The following is a 24,086-nucleotide window of genomic DNA, read 5'->3' on the forward strand; positions in this document are numbered from 1 at the left end:
AAAAATTCACCAAAAATCAGGAAATTAACGAATTTTAATGAAAATGGCAGTATTTTTCAAATAATGATCGCAGAATATAATGAACTAATTATTTTTACTTAACTCTTAGTGAAAATGTTTTATTTTGTTTAAACAAAAAATACCTTTACTAAAGTTATGGTTTTCAATAGTAAATAAAAAAACGCAAGAATTTATTTTTGCTTTTTTTAAAGCATCGTAATTTGTAACAATAAAAAATAATTTTTACAGTAACATTACGAAAAAAGCCCCTAAAGTCCGTATTAATGAATTCGATATAACTCGAAGAAAAATGAATTCTCGCATACTATTCAGGAAATTTAAGATTCAATTAGATTCCTATTTCAGTCACCTAAATTATTTAGGGTGAAATGAGTTTAGGAATTTATAGCCAAACCTAAATATTTTTTTTGGTAAATATCCACATACGCTACTACAAAACACCGACCACTCTAATTTGTTTATGGGGGGGATGTGATGTTGGGGGGTGCGTGCGCCCCAACATCACATCCGCCACCCCCGCTCGCACCCCCAATGTACAAAGTAAAATCTTCGGGAAATGTTAAATGGTGTTCTAATTGGTAAATGTCGGTGCGTTACTTACGGAAAATTTGAAAATTCTATGTTCCAGGTAAAAAAAACAAAAAAACAGATAACTTACCCCCCCCTACTCCAACTTGGTGTGCTTTCCTTTTCTTATTTTATTTCTTTTTCAGCTAATTTTAAATTTTCCACCCAAAAAGCGCTATAATGTATTTTTGAAAATTAGAAAATTCTATGTCCTGGAAAAAAAAATCCCCTCCCCCCCAACGTAGTTTGCTTGGTGAAGCCGTCGTTTATGCTACAGCATGCATGCGCGTAGCATAAACGGAAGCTGCAAAATGGTGGAAAGAAGTTCGTGGGTTCAGGGGTAAATACCATGCAAACGGTACATTTGCCCCAAGTTTGACTATCAGATTCGTTGTCAGCGACCTCAATTACCTGTAAAAAAACAAATTAGAGTGGTCGGTGTTCTGTAGTAGCATATCTGGATATTTACCTTTTTTTTTTCTTGCTTAAAAAAATAGCATTAATACAGTAAGTTAGGTAAAATTTGCATAGAATGCTCTGCTTTACGGTTGTAAAAATGGAATGGAAATTTGAATTTTGTTCCCTTTTAAATTCGGTACATTTTTACATCACGTCCAACTCATCGTTCACATTCGACACGTCAACTTTATAGCTTTTCGGGTATTCTGGCAAGGTTAAGGGTGTCTATTCCGAAAGCCGTTCTTAACATGGGTAGATTGGTAGGTGTGTAAGAAATTTCGTGAAAAATAGTGAATAATTCCACCCTGTCTTTCCAAGCTTATAACTCCTCGAAAAATGTAACTCAAGCCCTAATTTTTTTTTCCAATTAAAGGAGCAAGGACCAAGGTTTCATTAAAAAAAAACAAAAAAAAAACATGTTTTTTAAAAAAAAAAAAGGTTTTAACTTCGGACTTTACAGGTAAATTTCTAAAAAACACTACTTTTTTTGTTTTAAATTTGAATATATTATTTATTGACCTTTTCTCTTAAATTTGTGATACATAACACTTTGGTGAATAAATCATTTACTTTTTAATAGACATTTCAAAATGGGAGGCGTGAATTATTCTACCCCCTGTCTTTCCAAGCTTATAACTACTCGAAAAATGTAATTCAAGCCCTAATGTTTTTTTTTCAATTAAAGGAGCAAGGACCAAGGTTTCATAAAAAAAAACAAAAGAAAAAACAAACAATGTGGTTTAATAAAACAGGTTTTAAACTTCGAACTTTACAGGTAAATTTCTAAAAAACACTACTTTTTTATTTTAAATTTGAATATATTACTTATTGACCTTTTCTCTTCAATTTGTGATATATAAAACTTTGGTGTGTAAATTAATTATTTACTTTTTACTAGACACTTGAAAATTGGGGGGGGCGTGAATTAAAAAAAAATCGTTTGTCTAAAATATTATATTCGGTTTATTGGAAAGAGCATAAAATTTCACATTGACCCTGAAAATATCGTAAAAATAGAATCAATAGAAAAATTTTGATAGATTTTTTAAGTTTAAAAATTGAAAAATATTGAGTTCGTAAAATTCATTACTGTTTTTTAAAAATAAAAAAAAGTATTTCTATTACTTTTAAAACAACTTTAATAGTTTATTTTGGAAGTATAACCCATAAAGAAAATAAACAACCCACTTTTAAAAGAGAAATTACAAGATTTTTATATTTTATTCGTAGTTTCGTGATAGGGGTGTAAAAAATTCCTACAAAAATTCTGATACATCTACTAGATTGGAGTGTTTATTCATTGTAAACGTACCCGACAACCTATAAATGGCGACATTTCCAATGTGAATGGTAAGCTAGACTTATGTAAAAAATAACAAAAAGATATACCAAACTGACTTTTTCGGTTAAAAATGGAATTATTTCCCTTTCGTTATTAACTTTTTTTTCTTTAATTTTTTTTTTAATAAATATTTTGTGTTTTATATACATAAAGTACAATTGTTCAATGTTACTGTTTTGATTATATTCGTTTGAAGGGGGGCACAATTAAAAAATTAAGAAAGATTAAAACGAAGCGAAATTTAAGTTTCCGTTTCATTTTTACAACAACTGTAAAACAGTGCATACTCAGCAAGTTTTATCGTAATTTATAAGCATATTGAAACACTAAATCAACATTTTATTTATTTTTTTGCATAATTAATGATGGAAGTATTTTTCTGTTTATTTTCTTAACATCTGTTAAAAAAATTAAATAATTTGTACATTCTCTTGAAAAAAAGAATAAAACTTTTCTCTACTTTCACATGTGTTCCATTTTAACAAACTGAGCCACAGCAACGCATGGCCGGGTACAGCTAGTATATATATATTAGTTTTGGTCTCACTACTATATATTAGGTTCAATATAATAATTAGTAGAGAATTGTCTCTATAATAATAAATATGTAATCTGCATGAATTATAGTATCATATTTAAACATCTCTTACGAGCAGCCTACTAGTATTCTTATGAAATCTGGAAATCAAAAAGAACTCAGTCAAAACTTACATCCTTTTCCAGTAGAGACTTGAGCCAGAACTCTGTCAAGGATTTCACATGTCTCAACGCGATTTCGAATGTAATCACCTTGATTCATCACCAGGTCTTGTGGTTGTCTCTCCAGTATTTCTAATCAACACCAAGAGGAAAACAAAGTTTGAATATTAATACAAATTATCCTCATCTCCAAAATTCCAAAAACAAAATTGATAATATAACAAGGATAATAATATTTTCTTCCAAGATAAAAAAAAATATTGTTTAGATTTTTTTTTATAGATAATGTATTTAAATGTTTAACACATGTCCAAAGTTGATTGATTGTTTTACGGCATATCAACCCTTTTTGGTTATTTAACGCCGACTCCATTCATTTTGATAAAAGGTTTTTATGATCGAAGTTCTTGACATTTTTTAATATTTAATACGAGGGTCGTTCCAAAAGTAATGCCTCCTATTTTTCCGCTAAAAAAAGTTGAAGCGCTACGCAGACGGGAATGGTACCATTAAAACAAGCAACGTTTTATTTTATTTATTTATTTGCGGACTATTACCCTCATCTTTTAATTGTTGTTTTACCATGTTTCGGCCAACTATTCCTCTGGCCTTTGTCAGGTGGTTAATTGCAATGAGATAGAAATGCTGAATCTCTTAACTATATCTTCAGACGAAGGCCAGAGGATCAGTTGGTCAAAACGTAGTGAGACGACAACTATGGAAAGCAGTAATTACTGTAGATACACTTAAGAGATTTAACATTCCTATCCTGTTGTGGTTAACCACTTGACGAAGGCCAGAGGAATAGCCGAAACGTTGTGATGAGGATAATAATTCGCAAATAAATAAATAAAATATACAAATTACTCATCCCAAAAGAATTCCAATAATTAAATAATATACAAGTAACGTTTTGTGCTCTAGAATTTATTCTATTGTGAATGCACTTTTGCCAATGATGAACAAGAGTCTTTATGCCTTTGGTTGTAAAAGTCAACACCTGCCGAAGCGGTCCATTTTTTCGTTACTGTGATTACAGTGTTGTTGTTGGGGAAATTCTGATCACGTAATGCATCCTATAGAAGTCTGAACAAGTGAAAGTCTGGCAATGCCGGGTAGAGATTATACGATAAGCGACACAGCACTGTTAAACTGAACTTCGTCACATGTTCAGTGGTTTGCAAACTTGTGTGTGGCCTGGTGTTTTCATATTTCAAACGTAACATTTCCCTGTTCTCTGACCTTACACAAGCAATTCAGGTCTTCTGCTTTATCAACATTACAACATAACAGTCAGAGTTGACCGTCAAATCCGGTTCCAAGAAATCTAGGAAGATGATGTTCTTCCTATCCCAGAAGACGGTGCACATCACTTTGTCTGCAGATCTCTGCATCTTGAACTTCTTTTCTGGGGAGTGTGAGTGGTACCATTCTATCGACTGTTATTTTTATTCCAACTCGTACTGGTGACACTATGTCTCATCACTAATGATGATGCGGTCTAAGAATGCGTCACCTTCAGCTTTGTACTGATTCAATAAGTCCTCACAGACATCCCGTCAATGGTCCTTTTGATCATGGGTGAGCATTCATGGAACCCATCTAGTACACAATTTACTGTATCCTAGGGATAAGAACATCGTTTCTCAGTGCATTGATACCCATATTCAAATCTATGCACATTTCATTCAACGTTATCCGCTCATCAGTGCAGATGTGTTGGTCAAGATGCTCACTGTTTTCTGAGGTGATGGATGTGAATGGGCGTCCAGAGCGCACTTTGTCACTCACATCTCTGTCATCAATCTGAAATCGACGAACCCATCTCCTATGCTGACATCAGCTGTATAAGCTTCATAAACGTTCAACAGGCGCCGGTGAATGTTGATAAGTTCAATTTTTTCTGTATGGAGGAATTCAATGACACATCTCTACTTTGGATGACTGTCCATAACAGGGGTTGTTTTCTTAGAGTTTCACACAGTCAATATGTGCAACAGAGAGATGAATCTTTCAGCTTATAAATTCAGTAATCATAACAATGCAATTTGCAGTCCCCTCTGATCCATTTGAGCAGAATGAAAAAAAATAGGAGGCATTATTTTTGGAATACTCCTCATAGATTATTTTCTGTACATGGATCACTTATATATTCATTTATTTCGTATGAGTATATATTGTAAATAAAATCTGCAATTGATAAATTCAATTTAATTGATAGAGGGATTTGGTTTGGGTTATAGGGCTATTAGATATGCGATTTTTTGTGTAGAAGCCCATTGTCTTCAAAGAGGAACACAAAAGTTTTAGCCTGATATCATCGATCAGTTCCTTCATGGTAAAAACATTGTAATATCTTTGTCATGGGGGAGAGGAGGTTAAAAGCAACATATTCTATCAGAAAGTGTCTCACTATATATGATGTTAAGTTATCTCCCTTGAGATATAAGATTTCAATGTCTTTGTGTTTTTAGAGTGGTCTCCCTTGCTTCTTCTTGTTGGTGGTGGTTATCGGCTGGAGAAACATAGATGGCAGTTTGAACAAACGGGCGTTTGTTCATGGCTGTATTTATGTAATGGGTAAACTAACATATAGGACATAACAAACCACGCATCATGGTAGCTGTTCCTACTCAGTCGAGAATTAATGCATGACTTTTGTGTGGCCAATATGGAGTTGACAGAGGATGCCCTTCTCTCTTTGTAACAGCCCTTTTTCCATTCTCCTACATTAGTTGTACGAGCAGTAATTTATTAAAGGGATTTCTATAAGCAGTTCTATCCGTCCTTTAGTCTGTTATTCTTAGTTTTAATGCAATCATTTTACTCTTTATACAAGCAGATTGAATGGACACAACTTATTCTAGATTCCAAAGAAACTATATAAGAGGTTTTGTCAATTGGTTGGTCTATTCATTGGTCTGTCACATTTAATTTTCATCGCTATCCGCAAGGAGTGAACAGACATATTTAATTTTAGATGCATCTTTATCAGAGACTCTGTCCATTCCTTTCTCATGCTTATATTTGAAATAGCCTTTTCATTGCTCATGATGCTTAAGTTTGAAATGATATCTATACCACATTTCTCTTAAAATCTGTCTGTCTGTTCCACTTTTTCTTGGAAACTACTAGGCTGATCTAGCTGAAATTTTGTATGGACTTTTGTTATGATAAGGTGCAGTGAATTGTAGTCTACATTGCACTGTAAAGAACGTAATGTTGATTTTATAAAATTATTTTTTATATATATAATGGCTTCAATTAAAGTTTCAAACACAAAAATAAAATATCATGTTTCAGTTGTGCTCTAAACAGAAACAATCATCTCGAACACGCCCCTGTCATATCAAAGAACCTACTGTTGATTTTATATATAGGGCCTTTGGGCTTGTGTGGTAATAAATCCTTTCAAATGCACTTGTGATGTTAGGCTGTGTAAGGTGTTAACTTTGGTCAAAATCGCCTGCTTCTTCTTTCATTGGATTATTTGGATCATCGATTATTGATATTTATCAAAGACATTCCGATACAAAACTTATCTAATAACACTGCCGGGCATATAAAGTACCTTTATGTGAAATTTCATATAAATCGGCCCTGACCATTTTCGAGTCCATAGGGAACGAACTCACGCACACTCTCCTCCTCTCTCTCTTTCACACACACACACACACACACACACTTAAGGTTCCTTTTATATAATAGTACAGATATATTTTTTAATTCCCTGGTATAAAAAAAAATATATTCATTTTAAATAGAAAATCAAATGAGACACAAGTAAAGATTATTTATTTAACACTTACTACAAACATATTTTTGTTGCAAGCGTCTTTGCGCCATTTTCACTTGCCAGTTGCGAAGGGCTTTCATCTGTTCACAGCTGACCGGTTCCAACTGTGCCTCTGTCGATAGAGGAGACCGTGTCGTCTGTTGAGCGTCAGCTTTCTTCAACGGAACATAACCGTTTTGAGGCAGGGGCAAGTCCTGGTTTAGAAAGATAAATTAGTTTTACATAAATTTTTAAAACGGATTAAATGAACTACAGAAAAAAACAATCTTTTATTTATGAAAAATATTGGTGCAAGCTAATTAAAAAAAAAATACAGAAAAATCTTTATGATGTACGTACCCATCACGGAACGAAAATATCATATTCCAAATATCATATAAATTGATCAAGTAGTCTTTTTTCTCTAAACTAAGAAAATTAAATTTTATAATGAAGCGAGACGTGTATGGATCCGCCATGTTCAATAAATAAGTTGGAAGCAAATCAATTTAAACTTGAAATCATAATTGAGCTTACAATGATTACTATTTACCGTTAAAATCGTTAAAAATCATAAAAAAATGATTTTCGATTTTAAAAAGAAAAGTACTTGATCAATTTACATAATTTTTGGAATATGACATTTTCATTACGTGATGGGTTCATATATCATAAATATTTTTCTGTACTATTGTCTTTTTTTATTATTTAGGTTGAATTCTGGATAAGAATCAAGATGTACAAGTAACGACAAACATCAAACCGGAAGTTTATATACTTGAGAAAAGTGTGCTAAAGAGAATGCTTAACCTGGTGAGATAGAAAGAGTCTACTTGGTGACAATTTCCTGTTTTGAAATCGGAAATTAATTAATTCCACATAATATTACTAACGAAATGTCAAAAAAAAAAAAGAAAAAAAAAAGCTGGAATTACTTTGCAAATTTATGTAATAAAAATCATCACTCTCACAAACGACCCCGTGTTTGTTTAACCTGTAAAATGACGACAAAAAATGTAGGAAAGAAGAAGAAAAGACAAGCGTAATTTAGTAGGTCGATCATTAGTGAACGTATGCCATTAATTTGCATATGTTCACCATTGGTAATTGTTAGAAGGAACGAATTCTAAAGCATGAGCGTTTTTTTGTTTTTTTACTGCTTAGAACGAGAATGAACGGTGGAAGATAATATTGAATACACAAGGATTTATTGCAAGTTGAGGAAAGAAAGGAAAAAAAGGACTTTCGTATGTTGTTTCGACAAGGACATTTTAACACTGTCACTTTTTTTGTTCCCTTTTCATTTTATACTGCATGACTGATTCCTGCATGCGGGAACTAGTAAAATTTAAAATTCTGCTACAATCTAAGGCATCTAAAATAATGAGTGATTCTTTTTTTGATAAAATATGCTTGCCCATTTCTGCTTTCAAAACCTGAAGCAGTTACCAAACAGACACTTTCTATTCAACTCTTAACAATATAAAATTACTTTTTAATTCAGTATTAGTAATATTAGTAGTAGTAAGACTGTAGACTTGTTTGGGTGCGCCTACGACAATTCAAATGCTGCAATTCATAAAAGGATATTTTTTATGCTATAATGTATGTATTTTGTTGAATGCCATACTGAATATGATTGTGATCACTGTAAATTCCCAGTTTGAATTACAATGGAATTGTGTAACGTTGTCTGTTACATTTTAGCGTGAACCTGACGTTGTATATAAAAGTCTTGCAAAGAAACAAAAACAAATGAAATTCAACATAGAGAGTTGATCTACATTTCTTACCTATTGATAATGGGGGATGTCCCCAAAAATATTTGAGGAATGTACCATCTACAGTGAAGGTAAATAAAGATTATTGAACTCTTTGAATTCTTTATTATTATTTATCTGTTTCCAATGACAGAATAATTTCTGCGTTGATAAGCCTTCAAACACACCCCTTAAAAAAATTTTGACACAACTTCTTTTCTATTGAAAAAAAGGGTATTTATTGCCAGTTGTTTCAACACAAAGCCTCTGATATGTATCTACAAATCCAACAGAATATGGTTGCATTCCTGCTTTTCCCTCTTTTTGGTCAATTAACAGTTTCTTAGTCTGCAGCTATAACCAGCTGTTATGTGTGCAATCTTTTCGACAGTTTATAGCTGTCTGACATCTTGCAATGGTTCGGAGCATTGGTGAATTTTGCCCAGAGTGCTTTTATTGCTGATACACACTTTCTCTCCTCTTTTTCTTCTTCTTCTTCTAGTGGCTCTTCACGATCTGAACCCAAGTTATCTTTGTGACCTATTGGAGTTCGTCTCACGATCATCCAAATGTTCATATGTGGGTGTGCGTGTGTGTGTGTGTCATATATATATTGGACATACCTTATTTTCAACTACGTCGTTAATCTTGTGGTCCACCTGGGCTTCATCTGTTCTTGGAGGGAAGCTGGAAACTGTTTGAATGAATGCATTTCACTCCAAAACGATGGTTAGTTTTATATGTTTTTTTTTATTCATTTTCCAGGTGTCGAACACAGAAGAATGGAAAGTGAGGATCTTTGCTTGTGGCTAATTCTAATCTTCAATTTGGAGACACGTCATCTCCCTCCCAAGAGGGGGTTGGAGACAACCGTCAATCCGTCTGCTCTTCTTTACACCCAAATTCCAACTCTGACTATGTCCTGCTAACCTGATCACGTAGTAACAATCACGTCCTTCCAGTCAGCTATTTTTAGAACTTCTGGTGCAACTTGTCCATTTTACACCTCGGTATGTTTTGACAACTTTTATCAAAACATAGCTTCACATCTCATCTCTTGTTTATCTCGCCAGTTTGATAGATAGATTGAGATAGATCACATAGATATATAGATAAATCGACAGACAGATAAATAAGAGATAATTACTTGTGTTACCAATTACATAACATATCCATTTATTTCGGTGACATCACACTAGTGCCACAACTTGACCATTTGCATATGTGTCAGTCACTTTGTCATAAGTGTTTTCCAGAACAACTTTAAAATAACCATTCTTACTCATTCCTCAACTACGTTGGTCCCTCACTTGTGGTAATCCTTGTTTCTACAACTCGTGCGTTTGTTTCCAGTGCTGTTATTTTTTTTCTCATTAAGATCTGGGTACTTATGTAGAATACGAATCGTGCCATCGTCAATATTTTCCAACAGTTTACATAAAACGCATAAAGGTGCTGAAACACTGTGTCACTTAAACCGCAAGTGCCAACGTCATTTAAGAAAACCCTTATTTGCTATCATTCTTTTATTATAAAAAAAATAAATATTTATTTTCATGTGAATAAAAAAAATCATAAAAAACGATATATAAAAAATGTGTGTTGCTGTCAGTTGTTTACTATTCAAAAAATAAATATTTATTTATAAAACTTACCTTACAATGAGTGTTTCTTTCTTGATTTGAATCTGAATTTTCCTCAAGTTTCGTAAAAATTCTATAGTTATTTATTCATTGTATTTTCTTTGTAACAACAAAAAACAATATCGTTTTCATTTTTTTAATTAATTTTTCATTGAATTATCTTCGTAATAACAGAAATAATACATTGTTCATTGAAAAAAGTGGCAAACGTTTGCAGTAAAAAAAAAAAATCACAAAATTTATCTTTGACACCTTCTGTCATTTTGTATAAACTGCTTGGAAATTCTGAAAAAAAAAACCATGATCCTTATTCTGCATAAATATTCAGATTTGTGTTAACATTAGGTTATTCATAACATAAATCTATGGATGCTACATGTATTTGTCTTATCTGTCATCTTTCTTTCCAGACAAACATAAACACCAAGCAAGAGCGATTGCTCAAAGCACCATACTCCAAGAGATCCTACTTTTATACCTTAATACAAGGGCGATAACTCAACATTACTGGTGTCATTTTCTGAAGACTACCGTTCCATGTTGTCAGGTCTTAATACTGTGAAGATTAAGACCTTTTTTGTTCCTTGAACCATGTGAGGAGTTGCTTCCCCTTGTCTGATTTGTGATGAAATGTGCTTTGGGCATTGAATGACTTGGAGTTGTCTGCCCTCTGAATGTATATATAAATGTGTGTATGACGTGTGTCTTCTTTCCTTGTTTGTAGTTATGTAAATCTGTGTGTAAAAGGCTAAGTAAATGTTAAGTATTAATTAATTTGTTTTCTTTTGTCTTCTGTTGATATAACTTCCTGTATGAAGTCATTTAAGAAAGGAAGGTACGTTTTCTTTATTTACTTCATAATTAACTAACAAAGGTCATTAATTAACCTACACATTCCATCTGTGGAACGGTACCATGAGTCTTCTTCTTAACCGACTTTAACATCGTCTTCTTCAAACAAACATTTTGTCTGTTGTTTAGAGGAGAAATGGAATGATTTAATGATTAGAAATATCAAAGAGTAACCAATCTAGTAAAAAGAGTAATTGTAGTTATGAAAGGATTGGAAAAATTAGTGTTAACTGAATTATCTCCCCTCTGCAGATCGCAGTCAATTTGCATAAGAGAAACTGTAATTAGTATATAAACTCCATTCATCAACACCGGAAGGGCACACACATACTTGTTAACAATTGAAAAAGTGAATATCAACTTTACCTTTGCCTCACCAACATTGGAAGCCATGGAATAAAAATCTGCATAATCTCCTGCGATACTATGCGACACCAGACGGCCAATGCTATCGAATTGAGGACCATATAAACCTTGGAGGAAAAAAGAAAGGAAATATCATATGAATGCAGTGTAACTATTTTAAATGTATTTTGGGAGTAAGTGAGTTTGATTAAATGGGTTTGATTGAGTGGGTTCGATTAAATGGGTTTGATTAAATGGGTCTGTTTGAGTGAGTTTGATAGAATGGGTTTGATTGAGTTGATCTGATTAAGTGGGTTTGATTGAGTGGGTTCGCTTAAATGGGTTTGAGTGAGTGGGTTTGATTAAGTGAGTTTCATTGAGTGGGTTTTATTCTAAGATCAATGTAACTTGAGATAACTCGTTTCGGAACATGTTCACATTTATCCACACCCTTTGATGCCACATATTAGTTTTAACCCCAGAAGCACCCACACACATGTCTGTTCACATTACATTTAAACTTCTACGTGTCAGTACATTCAGGAAAGCAAGAGACAGGCAGGAAATTCCAAAGTCTAGCAAATCAAGGGAAAAAACTAATAGAGTAGAAGGCTTTCTTGCATTTAGGGACCGCAACAGTGAAGAGTTAGATTTTGCTGCTTTTCTGGTTACTTGGAAATATGTATATCGAGGAGCGGCCACAAGTGCTCTGAGTTCATCAGAGCACATTCCATTAAAATGCTTGTAAACTAGGTATATGAATGCAATATTGAAGCAATAGGACAGAGTCTGGAGGTTGGTTGATAGTGTGGGACGTATTAGATTTAAAACTCATTTTTGGATCCTGTCTAATAGCGAGTGACTAGTGGCAGATGCACCAATCCAGATGTGGCAACAATATCTCATGCACGGACAAATAGTAGCTTTGTAGATCCAGTTCATTCCACAAAAATCACTTTCACTTAGGATGTTGGCAACCTTTTCATGGTCCCTCTCGAAAGTTTTAATGTATTTCTAGAAAGAATTCTGACTATAAAAATATCGAGGGAAACCAATGCCAACAATAGAGTCTTCGGATTCATACGATATGATGATGATGAATCCAACAGAAGAAAAGCAGCATTCTCTGTTCATGATTCTGCTTCATGAAACCCACTGGCATTCAATTATTTGAATTGAAAAAGCATATTCAGGTTTAAAGTGGCCTTAAACAAACGTTCAGACTGTACATGGATGTAAATATTTTGTCTTTTTACTAGCGATGGGACGATTCCAATATTTTTTTCCAATTCCAATACAATTACCGATTCCGTATTAAATTCCCGATTCCGATACAATTACTGATTCTGATTCATTATAAATATCTAAATATTTAACTATAAAGTTGTTATTTTTCACCGTTACCTTAAAAACACATGTGAAATGTGCAGATGTTTTCTCAAACGTAAAGATACACTTGTGAGGGATGATCTATCGATTTTAGCTTTACTAATAGTTTAAAATCAATAGATATTATTTTAGTATTAATACCAGCAGTAGAAGGAATTTTTTTTAAAGATAATCAAATAAAAAAAAGCCAATTAAAAGAATCGTTTTTGGCATCGGAAAATAGACATATTTTTTCGATTCTGACACCGATCCCAACACTCGAAAAAGTTCTGATTTTTTCGATTCCTGGTTCTGATTAATCGTCCTAACACTACTTTTGACATGGCTTATTGCAATTTGTTTTTTGGGTTTTTTTTGCCAATAAATTGGACTTGATATTTATCAGTAAATTCCACAAATGATACTTACCAGGAATAAAGTTGGGAGATTTGCAAATCGAATCAGGTGAAGCCAATTTGGCCACAACAGCCCTGTAGATGCAACGACAAGGAAATATATAAAAAAACAGAAAATGAAACAGAAAAATTTTTATACTAACAAAATTATGAGATGACTTCTTGTGAGACTTTGTATGTGCTTGTGTGTTTCTCAAATCTATGTGACTTTCATACTAGTATTTTTTATTTACCATTAATCATTTAATTACTGGGTACTTATGTGAAATGAAGAGTTGCGTTTTCCGGTATATAAACATTGTTTGAATTTTAAAATAAAATACGTATGAAATACATTTATAAACCAATTTACAACACAATATTATGTAAAATAAACAAATATATATATTTTTTTTAATTAATATTTCGGCGACAGATATCATCCTGAGAATTTTCTACATTTTTTTTTTTTCTTTTTCCTTGCCATGATAGTTAATTGAAGAAAAATTTAGTATAGAGTCAGCGTGTTGTTCGTCTGCAGTATTATTTTCAAATGCTGGACAATACACTTGACCCACGTGATATGAAAGTCATAATTGTGTTTTTCGTGATATAAGCGTTGTTTAAATTTTAAAATAAAATATGCATGAAATACGTTTATAAACGAAATTACAACACTATATTATGAAAAATAAACAAATATAAACATATTATTTGTTTAAAATTAATTTTTCGGCAGTCGAAATTTTAGAGCAGTTTACATAAAGCACTGAAAATCGCAGCAATCAACATCATTTAAGAAAACAATTATTTGCTATCATTGGTTTATTATATAAAAACACTTAAAAATTTATCTTGATTTGAACAAAAAATAAAAAATCATATAAAATAATAAACTGTTTTTGCTATTGATTCTCTTGTTGCATCACCTCCTCGTGGTGAGAGTCGGACAACAGTCGGTGGAAGCGTACAAAGCAGTCATGGAAGCTGGCCGACTGAGGGTATAACGACCCCCCCCCAATTGGTTGACCCCCCCCCCTGATGTGAGGTTAGCAGTGATTCCAAGAAAATTAATCCAAGATATAGCAGGTCCCTCAAAAAATTCAAAAAAGATATTTATTTATGAAACTTACCTTACAAAAAGTGATTTTTTCAGGATCTGAATTTGAATTTTCTTAAAATTCCATAAAATAGTCCCATAATTATTCAATGGATTTTTGTTGCAACAACAAAAAAGAATGTTGTTTTCATTTTTCAATTAATTTTTCATTGAATTATCTTTCTAATAATATAAATATATTTCTTCGTTGAAAAATGGCCAGCTTTTGCACGGAAAAAAAATTATGAAACTCTTGTCTGGCACCTTCTGCTGTTTTATGTAAACTGCGCAGAAAATTCCAATAATAGTATTATTATCATTATTCTGCATGACTACCAATTATTGGGATAGAAAATGCAATGGCATAAAAGAAAATGATTTTTAAAAATATTTTTAATCAAAATATATTGCTATATTAAATCCACCAGAATTAAAATTGTTTTCAAGGGGTCCAAATTGGTTCAAAATTGAAAAAATCGTTATACATTTTGCACATTCCTCTTAGTTTACTTTTTATTGGCTTATATGCATGTCATGTTTGTACAGTGATAACATCACCAGCTTTGAATGTTAGAGTCTCAATTTCGATTCCAGCTGATGGCACCTAAATACTTTTTTTTTTTACTTTTGAAATCACAACTCGATAATAATATATACAGAATCTGGACAAATTAAAATATCATATTTAAGTGTATTTTACGTCCAGACAAAGCTGCACCCCCTTCTCTCCGCTAGTGAAAATATAATTTGGCGAAAAACAAATGTGAAGCAGAAATAAAAATGAAAAGACTCCCGGACAACTCTGGGTAGGATCCGAGTTTGCCAGCACCAAAATGAAGCAAGTCAAAATATGTTTACTTTCATATGTTACACATGTTACAGTTCCCCAAAATTAGTTAAGCAACGTTGAGCCTGACCAGTACCAGAGAGGTGACCATTTGGGAAGGCTAGGTGCTGTATGTCCCTCCTGGGAAGGTTGGGTGTGGGGCTAGCACTCTCACCCTGAAAAAAAGAACTCCTTGCTACAAAAACATCTACAAAAGTTGTAGATGGCCTATGCCTCTCCAGGGGCTTAAGGGCTATGGATGGATGGAATAGTGGGGGAGGGAGCTCGGCCTTGCCCAGTCGTAAAATACGCTTAAATATATTTTAACTCATGTAGATTTAATATTTACTATTACAGAGCCAATTATCTATTGAATATTATATTGTACCTAATATATAGTACTGATTTTAAAAATTAAAAAAAAAATGACTTGGGTGCCATCAGCTAGAATCGAAACCAAAACATTTAGCACTCCAACCACATTCCCTACCATTTGAGCTATTGATAGATGGATAGATAAGAAAGATTTAAAATTAAAACACTTCAAGCTATGAATGAATTTGAGCATGAGAAAAAGTAATAAAAATATGTCGGCAAGTTGAAATGAACATTTTTGCATTTCGACTTGCCAACATATTTCTGTATGCGTTATTTATCCATCCAAACAAAGATTTTACTCGTTATGAACCATTCTAGGAGCATGACTATTATTTCTTATCAATTTCAGTGTTATGTGACGAGTAGTTTGAGAGTTTATCGGTTAAACATTTTCACACACACATACATATATACACCTACTGTTTTATTTATATAGATATTTTTTTTGGATCAGATAGAATAAAAAGCCAGAAACAATAAACCTGCCTGTTACCTTACATATAGTTAATGTTGAGTAGAGCTAATAAGTGCTTGTCAATGTCAGCTCAAATCACTGTAGAATTCCATTAAACATTTCGCCAAATATGCGTTATATTTTTAAAATAGAAAAAAGCAAAAATGGATGGGGGTAAAAAAAATGAAACAAATTTACAACAAATAACTTTTACCAAATGAAATAAACTTCTGTCGACCTGTATAGCTTTTCAGCTTTTACATTTTCTTTTTAGTGTTTTCAATTTTAGTATATGTATTCTTGTCTCGGGGGTCGTAGAAATTTTCGGTATAGTGCAAAAGTATTTGGAAATTTCCCCCACTCTTTATCTGTGCCTAAACCTAAACGTAGATTCGATGTACAAAGATTCTTTCTTAGGAATGCACTCCTGTGGAACTCTGTTCTGCTTTCCTGCTTTCCAACTGACTACAACATGGTTGTCTTCAAATCTAACTTGAATAAATTCTTGATGAGCCATTCCCCTTAAGTAATCCAATTTACCAAATTTCCACTACTAACGATTACTACGATATGTTGGATTTTAACACTTATCCTCGAGTGGCCACCGAGCCTTGATAAGTGGTGACTCCTTTGTGAAAAAAAAGAAATAACAATGAAGAAGAACATAAAACAGTTTCACTTCAGTTTCAGCAAATTAAATATGCAGATTAGTGACAGTTATTAGTTGTATTTTTGTTTAATTTTCGATTTTTCAGTCGCTAAGCATAAAACATCACGTTAATTATAGCAGCCATCTTGAATCCTTATTTTTGCAAACCTTCTAGAAAATCTATCTATCTATATATCTATAAAAGTGAAAGTGTTTGTGTATCTCTGTGTGTGTGTACATTTCTCTACGCAATAACTCTGTCAATTTAATGTCAACAGACTCGAAATTTGATATACAGGGTACTGAGATTTGGGAAAATCTATGTGATCGGTTTTCAGCCAGAAATTTGTCTGTTAAGGGGTCAAAGTTCAACGATTTAACTTTTGAGAACTCTACCAAACTTCTCCAACAATTTTGGGTCTAAACACTTGAAATTTTAGATATAGGTTCCTTTGACATGGATCTAACTTAATAACTTGATTTGAGCCCAAAACAATAAATGTTAAGGGGCCATAATAGGGGTCAAAGTTAAAAAAAATTTGACCTCTGCGATCTCTACGAAATTACTCAGATAATTTCTGGTGTAAACATTTGAAATTTGAGATAAAGGGTATTCAGAGATAGGGCAAGCTTTTTAATTGGTTTCGGTCAAAAATTTTTAGTTACCAATATATAAATCTATGTATGTATGTATGTTTGCACATCTGCCTAAAACTTTTGACAGAGGCGACGAATTTTACCAAGATCAATATCGTTTTAAAGTCCGACCTTTCAGACGACAAATATCGAAAAGTGGCTAAAAACATTCATATCTTCACCTTCAACTGCAAACTTTTCTACGGTGGGGGTGGGGGGTTCTTTTTTGCCGATATTTTCGAAAGTCATCCTCTCCTTTCGATTGTCTAGCCTTAATTTTAAAGAATGTCACTTCCGGTTTGGCGGTGGTCGTAACAGCATAGACGTCAGGTTTTTTCCCCATTCTTTTCCTCCTTCGCAGTACGGGTTCGAGCCTGCCTTCCTATTACCACTTTTTTTTGTTTTTTTTTTCGCTCAACAGACACATCCAAACACACGGGCAACGCTGGGCACCCATGGTAGTATATCTATAAAAGTGAACGTGTCTGTGTGTGCGTCTCTTTATGTGTGTATTTGTGTGTGTGTGTACATTTCCCTACACAATAACTCTGTCAATTTTCATGCTACAGACTTGAAATTTGATATATATAGGGTAGGGAGATTTGGAAAAATCTTTGTAATCGGTTTTCGGCCCGAAATATGGCTGTTAAGGGATCAAAGTTCAACGATTTGACCTTTCAGAACTCTACCAAACTCCTCCGACAATTTTGGGTCTAGACACATGAAATTTTAGATATAGGTTCCTTTGACATGGATCTAACTTAATAACTTAATTTGAGTCCAAAATAATAAATATTAATGGGTCATAATTGAGGAAAATTTTTTAAAAAATTGACCTCTGCGGTCTCTACGAAATTACTCAGATAATTTCTGGTTTAAACATTTGAAATTTGACATAAAGGGTATTCAGAGATAGGGCAAGCTTTTTAATCGGTTTGGGTCGAAAATTTTTAGTTTCCAATATATAAATGTATGTATGTATGTTTGCATGTCTGCCTAAAACTTTCGACAGGGGCGATGGATTTTACCAAGATCAGTATCGTTTTCAAGTTCGACCTTTCAGACGACAAACATCGAAAAATTGGCCGGAAATATTAATATCTTTACCTTCAACTAGGCACTTTTCTACAAGGGGGGGGGGGTCGCTTTTTTCGCCTGTGTTTTTTAAAGTTATCCTCTCCTTTCGATTCTCTAGCCTTAGTTTAAACATGAGTCAGTTCAGGTTTGGCGGTGGTCGTAACCGCAAAGACATCAGGTTTTTTCCCCGTTCTTTTCCTCCTTCGTGGTACGGGTTCGAGCCTGCCGTCCTACTACCACTTTTTTTTTTTTTGCTCAATATATACCTCCAAATACCTGGGCAACTCTGGGCTCCCAGGCTTGTATATCTACAAAAGTGAAAATGTCTCTGTGTGTGTGTACATTTCCCTACTAAATAACTCTGTCAATTTTTGGTCTAGAAACTCAAAATTTGACATAAGGAGTATTGAGATTTAGGAAAATCTTTTTAATCGGTTTTCAGCCAGAAATTTTGCTGTCTAGGCGTCAAATGTCGACGATTTGACCTTTGAAAACTCTACCAAACTCCTCTACAAATTTTGGGTCTAAACACTTGAAATTTTAAATGTAGGTTACTTGGACATGGATCAAACTTTTTAATTTGATTTGAGCCCAAAAAATAAATGTTAAGGGGGCATAATAGGGGTCAAAGTTAAAAAAAATTAACTTCTGCAGTCTCTACCATATTGGTAGAGATCGCAGAGGTCAAATTTACTCAGCCAATTGCTGGTCTAAACATTTGAAATTTTACATAAAGTGTATTCACACGTAGCGAAAGTTATGAACAGTACATAGGGCCCGACCAAAGCCGGGCTGAACTGCTAGTAATACAAAATTTGAAAAACACACACACACACAAACTGAACAGTTATGTAGGTCGATAGAAGATTGAATTTTCTTGCGTTTTTGGTAACAAGTTATGTTTCTGAATTCTTGAGATACAAATTGATAATTGATATTATTTGAAAAAATGTTCGCATCTTAAGTGTTATTTCCACAATGTTTTTTTATTGAAATCACCAACCTTTTTCAGGTTATCTTGTCGAACTTGGGAATCTCTTTGTTGAACTTATAAATCTACATAGCATTTCAAGCAGAACCCTTTATACCTTTGGGAAAATTCAGTTGTAAGTTACACTTTTTCGAGGCTGAAGTTTCGATCCTCAGTACGGGCAATATTCAAAATACAACTGAAAATGACTTATAACTTCTACCTGGTCATGGCTGACAGAACAAGAGCATGTTATCGTTTTGAATTAAGTAAAGGGCTCCATTAAAATACTTAAGATGAGAACAGTAGTCCAAATAGTCCAAATAATCCAAATAATACGAAAAGTTATTAATAATTTTTTTTAACCTTTTTTGGATTGTTAACTATAATGCACACTTAATAGCATTTCTTAAACTTACGTTGGCCGTTTCTTCTTTGATATTTCAACAGGTTTTTCGACTTTAACTCTGAATTTCTTCTGGATGAGTGGCTTTGGTTCAACTGAAAGAACATCTTGTCGAATCTGATAAGAAGAAGAAAAAAAATCATCCAATGACTTCAATTCACACCCATATTGAAGTTTTTTTTTCTTTTAGTTTTTTTTTTACCAATTTTTTAAAATTTTCATTGATTGAATTTTAATATTTGACTATATCTGGATTCTTTGACATTGGATTTTAATATTTGACTATATCTGGATTCTTTGACATTGGATTTTAATATATGACTATATCTGGATTCTTTGACATTGAATTTTAATATTTGACTATATCTGGATTCTTTGACATTGGATTTTAATATTTGACTATATCTGGATTCTTTGACATTGGATTTTAATATTTAACTATATCTGGATCCTTTGACATTGGATTTTAATATTTGACTATATCTGGGTTCTTTGACATTGGATTTTAATATTTGATTATATCTGGATTCTTTGACATTGGATTTTAATATTTGACTATATCTGGATTCTTTGACATTGGATTTTAATATTTGACTATATCTGGGTTCTTTGACATTGGATTTTAATATTTGACTATATCTGGGTTCTTTGACATTGGATTTTAATATTTGACTATATCTGGATTCTTTGACATTGGATTTTAATATTTGACTATATCTGGGTTCTTTGACATTGGATTTTAATATTTGACTATATCTGGATTCTTTGACATTGGATTTTAATATTTGACTATATCTGGGTTCTTTGACATTGGATTTTAATATTTGACTATATCTGGGTTCTTTGACATTGGATTTTAATATTTGACTATATCTGGATTCTTTGACATTGGATTTTAATATTTGACTATATCTGGGTTCTTTGACATTGGATTTTAATATTTGACTATATCTGGATTCTTTGACATTGGATTTTAATATTTGACTATATCTGGATTCTTTGACATTGGATTTTAATATTTGACTATATCTGGATTCTTTGACATTGGATTTTAATATTTGACTATATCTGGGTTCTTTGACATTGGATTTTAATATTTGACTATATCTGGATTCTTTGACATTGGATTTTAATATTTGACTATACCTGAGTTCTTTGACATTGGATTTTAATATTTGACTATATCTGGATTCTTTTACATTGGATTTTAATATTAGACTATATCTGGATTCTTTGACATTGGATTTTAATATTTGACTATATCTGGGTTCTTTGACATTGGATTTTAATATTAGACTATATCTGGATTCTTTGACATTGGATTTTAATATTTGACTATATCTAGATTCTTTTACATTGGATTTTAATATTTGACTATATCTGGATTCTTTGACATTGGATTTTAATATTTGACTATATCTGGATTCTTTGACATTGGATTTTAATATTTGACTATATCTGGGTTCTTTGACATTGGATTTTAATATTTGACTATATCTGGATTCTTTGACATTGGATTTTAATATTTGACTATATCTGGGTTCTTTGACATTGGATTTTAATATTTGACTATATCTGGATTCTTTTACATTGGATTTTAATATTTTACTATATCTGAGTTCTTTGACATTGGATTTTAATATTTGACTATACCTGAGTTCTTTGACATTGGATTTTAATATTTGACTATATCTGGATTCTTTTACATTGGATTTTAATATTAGACTATATCTGAGTTCTTTGACATTGGATTTTAATATTTGACTATATCTGGGGGTTTTGACATTGGATTTTAATATTTGACTATATCTGGGTTCTTTGACATTGGATTTTAATATTTGACTATATCTGGATTCTTTGACATTGGATTTTAATATTTGACTATATCTGGGTTCTTTGACATTGGATTTTAATATTTGACTATATCTGGGTTCTTTGACATTGGATTTTAATATTTGACTATATCTGGATTCTTTGACATTGGATTTTAATATTTGACTATATCTGGATTCTTTGACATTGGATTTTAATATTTGACTATATCTGGATTCTTTGACATTGGATTTTAATATTTGACTATATCTGGGTTCTTTGACATTGGATTTTAATATTTGACTATATCTGGATTCTTTGACATTGGATTTTAATATTTGACTATATCTGGGTTCTTTGACATCGCTTTCAATATCCTTTAACACTTTTTTCGAACATTACAATTTTCAAAGTTTTCAATTTTCATGCTAATTTACAATACCATAGCAATTCTATACTTTTATTTTACTAGGGATTTTCTTCTGAAGAAAAAAGCCAAATATTTAAAACTCTATGGAATAAGGAAATAATCTTTTGTATGTTGTATTCCTTGTTTTTTTTTTAATTAATTTGTGTAAATGTTAATTTGTATATTCATTTTTTTGCGGACTGTTATCCTCATCTTCATAGTTGTTGTTTCACCATGTTTCAGCCAACGTATTCTCTTGCCTTCTTCAGGGGATTAACTGCAACGAGATAGGAAGGCTGAATCTCTTAACTGTATCACCAGTAATTACTGCCTTCCATAGTTGTTGTTGTCTCACCATGTTTTGGACAATTAACCCATTGGCATGCTTTGGTGGGATTGAAATTGCTATCTTCAGACAGTGCTTACATGGAACCATAGAGGTCTCTAGCTACTGTACCACAGGCCCCGAGGCATAATGTAGGAATCAAATGTGAAAGCCATCCAATGCATGCCAACATGTAAAACAGATGTAATGATGATGACGATGGCTTTAGTGTGCAGTGGATAGACGCATTGAATCTATGGTTCCAGGTGAGAATTGTCTGAAGATAGTGGTTTCAATCCCACTCAAGAGGATTAATTGACCAAAACATGGCGAGAGAACAACAACTATGGAAGACAGTAATTATTGGGGATACAGTTACGAGATGTAGTATTCGTATCCTGTTGTGGTTAATCACCTGAAGAAGGTCAGAGAATGAGTTGGCTGAAACGTGGTGAAACAACAACCATGAAGATGAGAAAAACAGTCCACATAAAAAGGAATACATAAATTATAAAACCATCTCAAAGGATTCCAAAAAATAAAAATAAAATTACATATTAATTTATATATATATATATATATATATATATATATATATATATGAGGCGGCAAAAAGAAAGCCTGCACTTGTAATTTTTTCAGAAACTGCAAATTTAAGCTAAATTTAATGTAACTGTTCAAACAAACTATACCTCATTTGATTGGCCTTCTATTCTTCTATAATTTTACCTGTTCATATTTGACATTTAATTGAAATATTCTAGTGTTCACGTCAATTTAAAAAAATAACTTCAAATTGAGGAGGCAAAACGAAAGTCCGTACAATGGAGAATTGTTATTTAAATGTAACTTTAGGAGATCAATGCAACACAAATACAACAGGAACACAATGAACTAGTTAATATTTAATAGCATAGCCCTTCTGCAATTTGACAGCCTGCAATCTTTTGGAAATTCCTTGAATTAGACTGCAGCAATACTCTGGGGAAAAGGCATCCCACTTTTCTTTAATTTTTGTTCAAAGTTCTTCCAAATTTGAAATTTTATCACTGCGTAGCTGTTGCTTGATGTAATGGCATACGTTTCCAATAGGATTGAGGTCTAGAGATTGTGCAGGCCAATTCAAACACAGAATATCATGCTCTTCCAGAAACCTCTTGACATTGCAAGCTGTGTGAATGGGAGCATTATCCTACATGGAGATGGGATTATTATCCAAATTCCGAATAAAGTAGGGTAAAAAATGCTCAGTCAAAATATTAATGTACTTGGTCGAATTAATTCGACCTTACAAGCGAACTATAGGCGCTGGACCATTGGTACTAATAATGTCCCACACCAAAACTGAACCTCTATCACCTTACAGCATTGAAACTGAGCACCTAGGATTAAATTTGTCTTTCCTCCAACGGACGTACTGCCTACCATCATTGCCTAGTCTAATGAACTTGCTTTCGTCGCTAAAAAGCACTTTTGACCAATATAAAGAATCATGATCTTTATTGCATCTGACAAAGTCCAGACGGCATTTTCTGTTCTTTACAGAAATCATTGGCTTGCGTCTTGCAACATATCCTCGCAAATTAAATTCTTTTAATCTGTTCTTGACAGTAGAAAGAGCGCATTTTTAAACAAGATTGCACTGTTGTTGGATTGGGAGAGCCATTTCAAATCTGTTTCTTAGGCTGTGGATCTTAATAACATTGTCTTCCCTGTTAGAAATAACTCTAGTACAACCAGATTTAGGGGCATCACGAACACTGCCTGTGTTTTGGTGCTTTTGCACAGTCTTTCGTACCGTTTTCTCATTACATTTCAA

The 24,086-nt window shown here is 32.8% G+C and overlaps 1 protein-coding gene across 2 annotated transcripts in view; it reads right to left on the bottom strand.

Annotated features, from left to right (window-relative positions):
• Positions 1-24,086, bottom strand: part of LOC145245855 (MYCBP-associated protein-like) — a 530,396-nt gene that overhangs the window by 422,138 nt on the left and 84,172 nt on the right. For both annotated transcript variants that reach the window (XM_080107561.1, XM_080107562.1), the window contains 5 exons: positions 19,735-19,838; positions 13,261-13,322; positions 11,485-11,591; positions 6,898-7,078; positions 3,101-3,220 (listed from right to left, as the gene is read on the bottom strand). In XM_080107561.1, coding sequence (XP_079963687.1) covers positions 3,101-3,220; positions 6,898-7,078; positions 11,485-11,591; positions 13,261-13,322; positions 19,735-19,838 — 574 coding nt within the window. The remainder of the gene's footprint in view (positions 1-3,100; positions 3,221-6,897; positions 7,079-11,484; positions 11,592-13,260; positions 13,323-19,734; positions 19,839-24,086) is intronic.

This window comes from Euprymna scolopes, chromosome 23, assembly GCF_053919585.1.
Source record: "Euprymna scolopes isolate OS-2025 chromosome 23, ASM5391958v1, whole genome shotgun sequence".
Classification (NCBI taxonomy): Eukaryota; Metazoa; Mollusca; class Cephalopoda; order Sepiida; family Sepiolidae; genus Euprymna; species Euprymna scolopes.